The 11,356-nt window shown below is 39.7% G+C and overlaps 1 protein-coding gene across 1 annotated transcript in view; it reads right to left on the bottom strand.

Moving 5' to 3' along the window:
- Window positions 1–11,356, bottom strand: part of srbd1 (S1 RNA binding domain 1) — a gene marked incomplete at its 5' end in the record, with an annotated part of 47,989 nt that overhangs the window by 10,387 nt on the left and 26,246 nt on the right. The window contains one exon of the mRNA XM_010768823.1: window positions 107–213. Within this exon, the coding sequence (XP_010767125.1) occupies window positions 107–213 (107 nt within the window). The remainder of the gene's footprint in view (window positions 1–106; window positions 214–11,356) is intronic.

The following is an 11,356-nucleotide window of genomic DNA, read 5'->3' as shown; positions in this document are numbered from 1 at the left end:
GTGTGTGTGTGTGTGTGTGTGTGTGTGTGTGTGTGTGTATGTGTGTGTGTGTGTGTGAATATCTAGGCCCTTCACAAGTACAAATGTGTCTTCATGTGTCGTCTACCTCATCAGCATCTCGGAACAGATGTTGATGTCCACCCCGACGAAGCTCACACACTCCTGCACCACGCCGTCCAGAGCCGCCTTCAGAGCTCCGGCTGACACATCATGCTAGAAACACACATTAAACAAACACATAAAAAACACACACAGACACAGACACACAGAGACAGAGAGAGAGAGAGAGAGAGAGAGAGAGAGAGAGAGAGAGAGATCACTTACCGCAGATACAAGACATATGAGCGTGCTCTTTAGCAAATCTTGATGTTAATTTAACTTGATTTGTAATAATGTTGGAATCCCAGAAAAAAATAGAATGAGTGTTCTGTTTTATTTGGAAGCCAATGCTATTGCCTTTTGCTGTTTCACTGTCTCCAGCTGTTTTATTTCCATCTATAAATCTCAGTGTGATTATAACATAATGTTTAATGGACTTACAAAATCATGTTCTCTTTAAATAATCCCCATTCTGTAAATGTATTCCATATTACATTAAATGTTTTACCATTTGGTTCTGTGAGGGCACAGCTTCCCCAGGGGGATTATTAAAATGTCATCCTTAAAGAGAAAAACAGCGGGGAAAAGTGTTAGCGATAAAATACTGACAAACTGAGAGAGAAAGAGGTTTGATTGACAAGTAGTACAGCAAGTGAGACACAGCGAGACGAGAGAGAGTGCAGAGGGGGGAAGAGAGGGAATGTTTAGTTTGGCCTGTCAGAAATTCCCCCTCCTGCTAACACAGTGTTCTCGTTACTGTCGGTAAAGATCCTCCAAATGAACTCTTCACACTTCTCATCCAATCAACCTTTAATCAGGACGTGTTTTCCAAAAGGGCTGGAATCTTTTTCCTAATAAAAGGAGCAGGGCCAACAATTCAAACTAAGAAAGCAAAAGGATAGTGGAGTGAAGTGGAACAAATAAACTTAATAAGAAGCACAAAATAAGATTGAAGAACCTCTATGAGGCCTAGAAGTCGTCCCAGGACAAACAGAAGCCCTGCGCTGAGAGACAAGGCCAGAGAGCGATCAGCCGGAGACTGATGCCTCAGCAACTGCTGGAGGATTAGCTGACACTCTAAACTGGACTACTGTGTGTGTGTGTGTGTGTGTGTGTGTGTGTGTGTGTGTGTGTGTGTGTGTGTGTGTGTGTGTGTGTGTGTGTGTGTGTGTGTGCACTGTGCATGTTAGCATGGGTTGTCCTGTAACACGATCAAGCTCCATCTTGTAAACAGATAACAACAACGCCAACCAGCAAACACACACTCGTCTGTCAGCGAGAACAGGACAGCCGGACGGAAGAGGAGAGCGACACAGAACAAAAATATATATAATTATATGTTGGGGTGAAAGACCACATGGGAATCCATAATTTGGTTTATCTATTCATAAGAAAGTCACTACTTTAAACAAGTTACACCGAAACTATAAATACAATTCTTTATTATGAGCTTCATACTGTATCATTTCAAAAGTGGAATGTTTGTATTATTATGTGAAAGACTTTAGGATATTAGTTTGGCTGTGTGTTTGTCAAGACATACAGTAAACATAGTTAAGAAAAGATCAATTCAAATGACTTAACTGACTCAAGTAATCTCACGAGTATGCAAACTCCCAAACTATTCGTGCCTTTAATAATGATATCTTTTGTTTTGGGTGACGGGATTGCATCAACGGAGTGCAATAGACAAGCTCAAAGTTACGCCCTTTCCAAAAGGAAGAACCCAGAGGATTAGCTGTCAATACGTGACTGTGTGGTTCAAGATTAAACATTTGACACTTTAATTGGTCTTGTTGGCAGGAACTTACTTTGAAGGTTTAATAAATTACTGTACTCCTACTACAAAACATTGGTCTAGTCTACAATAAGCAGGGTGGTCAACATGTGAGCAGAAGGGTTAAGACATAAAGTCATCGAGAGAAGAGTACTGGAGAGAGCACAGCACCCCTGGTGACTCCTCGTGTGAACTGCAGTCTGATTTTTGTGAAAATGCTAATTAAATACAGCCAGAGGCATTTATGAGAAAAATAAAAATAGCTTTCTGAACAATAAGAGTTCCCCAGTTAAAGTTTTATGATTTCCGGAGAGATGACACAGAAAGAAGAGGGAGACAGAGATAGTCAGAGGAGGAGGAAACCACCTGTAACGTGACACCTGAGAAGAACGTTTTCACACGAGAAAAGTAGAGGTGTGGAAGGCAGTGTGAGTTTTAACCTGCAATAAAACCCAGGTGAATGTGATCTCATATTCTCATTGAAACCTTATAGAGGTGGGAGCCGCACAAGAGAATCTAAAGTATTGTGACTGCTAACAGTGAGCATCACATAGCTGTGCTCAATGAGGGGTGGGAAAAACTATATTGCCGTCCAAAGCAGCCTTCAGCAGGCTAACACATCCTGCTAGAAATACACATTTAACAAACATGAACACACACACCGACACAGAGAGAAGAATTGTCAAGCTAAAAACTCAATTTATAGAGAAAACTAAAGTAATGTGAGTGTGACCGCTCACACTGAGGTGCACATGCATCACGGTACATAGCCATACTTGCCAACCTTGAGACATCAGAAATCGGGAGCATTTCAAAACCACCGCGGGGTGGATCGCCGGAGCTGTATTAGATTAACATTAACATGCTTATTGTAGTTGTAAGTGCAGTGCCTTGCGGCCTGTAGCACCATCCCTGATGGAGCATATGTGTGGGCAGGACCTGTATTTTTACAGGAAAGGAGTGAGCAGAGGGTAGAGTTGTCCATTCTTGTTCTGTTTACTGTGACTATCTTCCTCACCCTCTTGACTTTCAGTTGCGCGCGCTACTAAAGAGACGCGCTACCATGGAAACCAAACAATGGTGTAGCTCAGGTGTAGCTGTATTAAAGTCCAAGTGGAAACAGTCCTGAGTAAATCTGATTTTGTCAGAAATCGGGAGAAATGCGGGAGAAATATAACCCCGGTAGGAAACCGGGAGAGGGCAATGAAATCGGCAGTCTCCCGCGAAAATCGGGAGGGTTGGCAAGTATGTACATAGCTGTGCTCAATGAGGGATAGGAGAAACTGTATTGAAACTGTAACTTAATTAAGTTTTCATTTAAGAATCTTCAATTTAAACTTAATCTAATCCTGAAAAATGCATGTTTAAAATATATTTTGCCAAAGGGGGAGAAACACTGCATACGCTGGCAGATCTGATCTCACTTAGGTGCCGTTTACACGAAAACAAAACGGACTGGATCCGCATAGTTTCTCTTGCGTATAGCCCTTTCATTTACACAAGGCCGTAACAAAACGATAGAAACGGACCCCACAAACGATAACGGTTCCCAAGGNACACCACACACCTCACACACTGTCATCAGCTCATCTTCTTCCACTTCATCATCGTCACTCCCAGGAATGTTTGCTCACCTTTTGTCTGCTGTGAGCCCCGACCTTTAACCTCCATTCTGTCGATAAGGTGTGATATTGTTTAGTTTTTTTGTGTGTGCTCGGATGAGAGAAAACGTGGAATGTAAAAAATCTACCGCTGCATGAGTCCTTCTGATCTCTCACTCGCTAGCGTACATTTTTTATTTATAAAACACATGCTTTAAAATGTATAAAGATGTTATCAAAGCGCTGAGACCCCGTTTACACGAGAACAAAACGGGTTGGATCCGCATAGTTTCTCTTGCGTATAGCCCTTTCATTTACACAAGGCCGTAACAAAACGATAGAAACGGACCCCACAAACGATAACGGTTCCCAAGGTGGATAGATTTGCAAACGAAACGCTCTGGGGGGTCAAACGAGTCCGTGTAATCGCCTCTATACGATGATTTCCTGAAAAAATAACGATCGCCCCACCTCTCCCCGCCTCTGCTGCTCACTGCTGTAGCATGGCAGCTACTGTCAGTAACGCATACTGTGCATAAACGCAAACGTTCCCGTGTGAGCGGCACCTTAGATAGCCAATGATTCTCATGCTTTATTTTTCAAATGAACAATACAAAACTTAGAATGATTATTCTGAAACACTCAGCTGTAGTTTCTAATTAAGCAGTGTATATCAAATATGCCCAGACACCAAAACCTCAAAATGATCCAGAGCCAATGGACCGGATCCCTACATATTGAGTGAAGGTCATGTATACTTTGGATGAAAACCAAGTGAAACCAGCCAACTAACACAAGGATGAAGTGCTTCTGTCTGCACCTCGTGTACTTAAATGCTGCTGAGTAACCACACGTCAATCACAGAGGAATTGACAAGAGTGTTGAAAAGTACACAGCAGGAGAGAAAGGCAGAAAAACTAAAGTGGCTTAAGTTATTTCACTGAGAAACTGAAAACATCGATGTCCTTTTCGCTGATACATAATCTGATACATACACATAATAAAAGCACTAAAGTAATACATATATAGAGCCAGAAAACCAGAGAATAATAGCACCTAAAGTTCCTAGAGTTAAGGTGTTACGATGTCAGAACTCTTCCAGCTGTCGGGATATTTAGTTTGATTTAAAACTTAAAGCATAATGAATAACAGAGAAATATACTTGTTTAAGCATCGTTTAAACCACCCATTTATAATCAAATGATTTTGTTACTACAATCATATACGCTAAAAGTTATTTGTAAACAGGGTGCTTTTTTGAAGAATGTCCTTTCTTTGTTTAAGTTGCATATGTTGTGTATTAGTCCAGCGTTTAAATTGTATGTTTTGTTTGTTCTCGATATCCTGTCAGTGTTTCCCCTATAGTCATTCAGCAGCGGCGCAGCCTCTGTGAGCGAGCGAGACAGAGAGAGAGCTAGAGAGAGCACACCTTTATCTATTTAATATAGATGTAAAAAATAAAGTAAGAAATCATTCCAATGTGTACTATAACACAGTAAAAGAAAAAAAAGCTTAAAATGATGTGATTAGTAAAATATGCATAAAGAAATAAAGAATGCTAACTAGGTTACATAAGATAAAAATAAACAAGTTTAAATGATTTGTTATTGGTTGTGATCATATTCTTTACATGTTACTTGTTAGATGCTTTTATCCAAAGCGACTTACATACTCAATACTGTGGACAATCCCCACAGGAGCAATTTGGGGTGAAGTGTCTTGCCCGGGGACACAACCACATGCTGACTGCAGCGGGGTTTGAACCTGTGCTCCCCTGATCCGAACACCAACGCACTACTCCACTGCGCCACACGCCTTCCTGTGTGTTCTAAAGATGTTTGGATTATTGAAAAGTATACAGCTCCCTTTCATATGAGTGTTGAGAGCTGTATCCATAAATTCATGTTGTGCTCAAAGATTGATGCATTTCACTTCAACTTAAAAAAATATATATCTTCCCAGGGGTGCATGCCCCCAAATAAAGCAGGTTAAAATAATTAAATTGCATACATTTTCTTTTAGTAAACACTGAAAACGGGTCCCACAGACCCAAACAGCACACAAAGGTTAAAGGTAAGCATATAATAATGTTAAAATGTGCTAAATATATACACTGCAAAAAACAAAAAAAGAGGAGTAAAAGTAGCTCACGACTTGTTTTATTTTTTGAAAGTAGCTCTCATCCTAAAAAAGGTTGGAGACCCCTGTTATAGAACACAACGAAATGTTCTTTTTTTTTTTGGGTGTTTTGTTTATAAAATTTTTTTTTTTTTTTAAAATTTATAAAATGTGTGTTTTGAAGAATTTATGTCTTTTTCTTAAAGGTAATTTTTTTTGTTAGATGTTTTTTCACATATTAATAACAATTTTAATTTTTTTTTGTAAAATTTTTTTCCTTTTTTTTTTTAAAAAAATTTAAAATTTTATTTTTTTTTTCGTTTTTTTTTGAACTTTTTTTTTTTTTTTTTTTTTTTTTTTTTTTTATGGTTTACCTGTTACGTAAAAATTGATCAAAACTTTGTTTAGCCCTTTTTTCACATTTTTTGGGTTTTTTTTTTTTTTGGTTGAAAGAAATTGGTAAACACTAACCAAAAACGCATAAACCGGCTTTTTCGGTTTTTCCTCCGCGGTCAACTTACTCAATTGCGTCCCAAAAAAACACCACTAACCTTGGGACGCAAATGGGTTGAGCCAAAAACCCCCACACCTGCACTTCGTGGGAAGACCACCGAAGCCCCGACAAACCACCTTTTTTCTTACGTGTTTGTTATTTTTTTCATTTGTTTTTAAAGTCCCGTTTTAGAAGGTTGACGCTGACATATTTAGATTTTGTTAAACATGTAAGTTTTTGAAACATAGAACAAAAAACGATTTTTTTGAGTTGGTTTCCCTTGCAACTGTTTTTTTTGTTCGCCAAAACGGTAGTCATTTGGGGTTTTTTCCAAAGTAACCCTTAACGCAACGTGAACCAATTTTTTGCCCGCGACCTGGGAACTAACCGTGCCAAAAAAACGATTTCTAGGTGGTCAAACAGTTAAAAAGTTAAAGGGTGGAAGGAATGACAACCAAAAGGGAAGTCCAAACGCAAGATATAAAAAATTTTTCTGGTTTTTTTTTTATTTCCAAAAAATCCCTTGCGCGACATTTTTTACCTCCCCCTTTTTCTTTTTTTTTGTATGAAACGTCCCCTTAAACCCCTCAGGGGTTGATGTCGACAAAAACACAACAAATTTTGCCATGTAACAACCGCATGAAAACCTGTAATAAGACACCAAACAAAATTCACAAAAATTTTTTCCTTTTTATTTAAGATTATAAAACTTTTTTTTTCGTAACCGCAACAAATGAAAGTAGAAGAAAAGTTACCCCTGAAGGCAAACTGGTTTTTTTTTTTTGGTCGACTAAAAGAACTCCAAAACCCAAAGAGGCCAACTTTGAAGCCTGTCCCAAGTCCTAAAACGGCCAAAGAAGCAAAAGCCCCGCTCCTTTAAAAAGTCCAAAAAAAGGAAAACCCCCCGGCGACTTTGGGTTCTTTTCCTCGGCGAAACACCTTCCTGCTCCTTTTTCGTTTTCCTTAAAAAACTTCTTCAACTGTTTTTTTTTTGTTTTTTAAAGCCTCCGGAACAACAAAAAGTACTTAATTGTCGATGCTAACTAAAACTTTTTTTCGGTGTACTATATGCAAAAATTTCCCAACGTTTCTTTTTGGAATAAACGAAATTATAGCATACATGTCCATTTTCAGTTATAAATTGAACTTAGACTCGATTATTTCTATAAAATAATTTTATCATGACTACTACTTACAAACGTAAAACCGAAAAACGGGCAGGAACTCGATCTAATGTTTGATTTTAAGTAAAACCCCGAGAGCAAAAATGATTGTTACCTATAGGTAAAAAAACAATACACCATTTCAAAGAACAAGTAAAACTCTTGAGAATCAGTCCAGATCCCCGGGAAAATTAGAACTAGAATCAGTTTTTCTTTTGAATTTTCAGATTCTTAGGTTCTATGGTTTGTCGACAAATATGTAAAAGAGAGTAACAGTTGGACGAACAGTAACTGGAATTTAAGATATACATCGCTATGTTTTTTCATAGAGACTACGTGGCTAACGTTTGTTTCTTAACTTATTGGTCACACTTCGACGAATGGAAACTGCCACGTGAAATTACGTACACCTTTCGGTCGACCCGGGAGCCAAACAAGACCACCGCCACAAAAAAAAAAAAGGTCGGCGGCGATTAGGGGCGGCAGCGAAGTAAGTGCGAGTCTTTGGAACTCGCAAGAGAAGTTCGGACATATCCCTTCCTGCAGGACCACGACGCCGGTCGAGAGGAGGGTAGGGAAGACGGTCCTCTAGGAGACCTCCCACCCGGGAAAACAGGTTGGTTTTCTCTGTATGTCCCCTACGAACAACAAAAACTGAATAAAGCATGTAAGACACGAGACTGACAGTTTATGTAAATCAAAACAGTAACAACATTTTGAGCAAAGACAGAGGCTACAATAAATATCATAAGGATCGAATGTCCGGCAGTCGTTACGTGAGGTCGGAGGTCCTCAGAGAGGAGAGTCTTGGTAGGCCACGAACCGATCCGTGGTTTTCGAGTACGTTGGGCCGCCCGCCGGGCCGGAGGGGGGGAGACCCGAAAGACTCTGTGCTCCTGTGTGTTGGTGTAGTCTTGGTGAGCTGATGCTATGTGTTGTTGTTTACCCCATTGGTTACCTAACTTTGGTGTCCGCGAGTCTGCCGGGGTAAAAATAAGAGTACTTGCCCGTTTTCGAGCATAAAGTTCACTTATCCTATTTTTAACTCTACTGGTTGTACGAAAAAAAAGTCATTTTGGAATAGTATAGGGATAATTCGTTCGGTAGGGTCTTAGTCTTTCGTTACGCCCCTATAGAGAGGACTGTCCCCATGACCGCCGCAAACAACGAAATAGCCGTTGTAACCCCGGAAATAGACCGATTTTCGTTGTTGAAGGTTCGGAGTGTATGTAAGGATATACCGTCTGCTATATGTAAAGGAAGTCGACCTTTTCGCAGTCTATTATGTCTAGTACTAGGGGACCAGGTGAAGTCCTATACCCTGTTTCTCGTTACGGTACAATATTACTTATTATTGTACGAAGTGTACAGCGGTAGCGAACGCCTATTTGTTAACTCCCGACAAGAACTACGTCTAGTCAGGTCCTCACGACGAAATACGTATGGACCGCCCCTATACGTACAATCAAACTATAAATTACAGATACTGTACGAGAACCCTTTACCGACCGGAATGTTGTAGGACCCGAAAACTCTAACGCCGTATGATTGGGGATGTCCCGTTCAAACAAAAATACAAAAAATATAAGTGGTTTTAGCAAGAGTAGTTCTGGGCGTTATTAGTGCTTATTCGCGACGTGATATACTCCTTTACTCACACCTAGTGCAAATACGTGGTACATGGTACATTTACATTTGTACTAAACCAATCCTACGTTTATACAGTTATTTATAAGTTTATGTACGCTCGAAATATAACTAAAGTATTAAGTTTTTACTATTCTCTTAATGAGCCATTTATTGCGATCCTCGGTTTTAACCAAAGAAATAAAAAATTTTGTAAGGTGCCCAAAGTCTCGAAAATAAAATCATTATTAACCGATTAGTCGTCTTCATTCCGTTTAATTTAGTCATAAAAAAAGAATCATGTAGAGTCGGAAAAAAAATAGGAATATTCCGTTGTCCCATTGATAATCGAATATACCTCCCAACAGAAGTCATGTCACGATGAATCAAAGAGGGAGAGAAACAACGAAAAAATCAATGAACGAATTTTATGTCATTCGCTATAAAAAAATGTTGTACAGAAAGTAGTGTGTTTTAATTTGTAACTTCGACTTGTGGTGTTCGGAATGAATTAATGTTTTTTGCAGTATGAGAGAAAGTTGTCATTGATTTTTTAATGGCCATTTAGCCGCGTTAAGGACACAAATAACGGGTTTTCGACTGTAACGCCTACTACTATTTGTGAGTTGTATAAACTCGGTCGCGAATGATGTGTTTTTGAACAGTCCCTCTCGTCGCTACCTCCTCGCTTCTCAAAACAATTCCCTCACTTACCACTCGGCACCGCCACAACCCTATGCGGTTCAACTTCCTGTTGTTGTATGTTTGTCGTCTAATGCCGGACCTGCCAGTTGCACCCTCCCCCCGCTCCGGACCTTACAGCCGATTTGGTCCTGGTCGTTAGTGAGTGGAGGTTGTATGCCTTAGTCACCGGTAACGTACATTCCGGTAAGATGTCCAGATGTAAGTAACTACCCGGTGACGTTATAATTGTCGTTCAGTTTCGTCGTATCGATACAAGTCCTGTTGTCGTTGTACGAAAACACTATGAGATCAAGTGGTTACGTAATCGATTACGTAATCGAACACGTTTCACGTAACAAAATCTAACAACTCATCAACAACCTGTTATATTCCATATCGTGCCGTTATTCATTGTAACACTATGGTGAGTACATCGTGATATACGAATGTTTCCATCTACTCGTCATGTTTTTGTCGTTTTTCTCGACTACGGCAGAGCGTGTGTGTAGCTAGGTTTTTGTTCATCTTGAACGTTTAGACACACTAGATCTTTGACATCTTTTTTTGCGTATATTTACACGGTAGCTCACATACAAAAAAAGGGTAGCAGTCTTTTATTTTACTTCTATGTGTTAGTCTTTCAGAATTTACATCGTTGACAATGTAAAACACAATTAAGGATACGTCGACGGCTGTAATGTCGCACGGTACGAACTTAATGCACAATAGAAGTAGATAGGGTCGTCAGTCGGTTCTATTTCATTTTTAAGTTTATTAGGCTGACTTGCCTAGACGACCCGGGTGAAAGACAGCCAAGCATGACATGCAGACACTTATGTACGTCAGGACTCGATCAACAATTAACGTTGAAAGGGAAAGAAAGTTTCCGATACTATACAATGGTACTCTTGTCCTGTGAGTGCGTTCTTGACAGTCCTTTGTTTGCGTGGCTGGGTCTTCCGTCGGCGATCTTCATTTATGTGAGTTCTGAGTCCGTGGTGTGACCTCTGTCCCTCCTCCTCTCTTTGTGTCCCCGGAGTCCACTTCTATCTAGTCTGTTATCTGTGTGTCCCTTCGGATTACCTGTTCCGTATTCGGGTCTTCTTTTGTACTGACCATTTAGACTCGTTCTCCTGTGGCATGGATGTTTTCGATAATTCGCACGTAATGAACTCTTAGCACTGTTACAAGACAACCTTTTCTTTTATAGTTGAGTTCCAGGTGAATAGTTTATTCAGCTCCTAGATAGACTAGGTGAACTCCTGTAGGTAACCCATACAAACTCTGGTTCGACTTTACTTTACGGAGGAACTGTGGTTGCACCACGGTACCGGCCAAGACTCGATTCGGAATTATTCGTGTTAAAAAAGGACAAGTGTAGTGTCCCTCGGTCCGAGAAATAGGGCTATTAGAAAGAAATGGTTAGAGATTTTTAACAGACAGAATCTTAGTTTAATGCCTTATGCAGTACGAATAAATACTCCGCCGCGGTCTTGTCAAAATACCGTTACATGCGTTTAAGTTTCAAGACATTACGTAATACAAAGTCGTTTCATTTTGATCATGCGTTGGTGTGTGAATATTTTTATGTGATGAAATATTTTCAGTAGTTGTGATTAGTCAGCCACTAAGACAAATAACACGATGTAAACTTGGTAGGAAAGAGACAATAACAGTAACACCTCTCGTCCGTCTCAAAACATATCGTCGATAGCCTACCTTAGTTATGTACCCGACGTGTTCGACAGTCCGATAAGTGTTCATTTACTATTACCACTTTTTAATGCGGAGATTT

This window comes from Notothenia coriiceps, unplaced genomic scaffold (assembly GCF_000735185.1).
Source record: "Notothenia coriiceps isolate Sejong01 unplaced genomic scaffold, NC01 NC01_scaffold00006101, whole genome shotgun sequence".
In the NCBI taxonomy this organism is placed as follows: Eukaryota; Metazoa; Chordata; class Actinopteri; order Perciformes; family Nototheniidae; genus Notothenia; species Notothenia coriiceps.
This window is presented reverse-complemented; position numbering and strand designations above follow the sequence as displayed.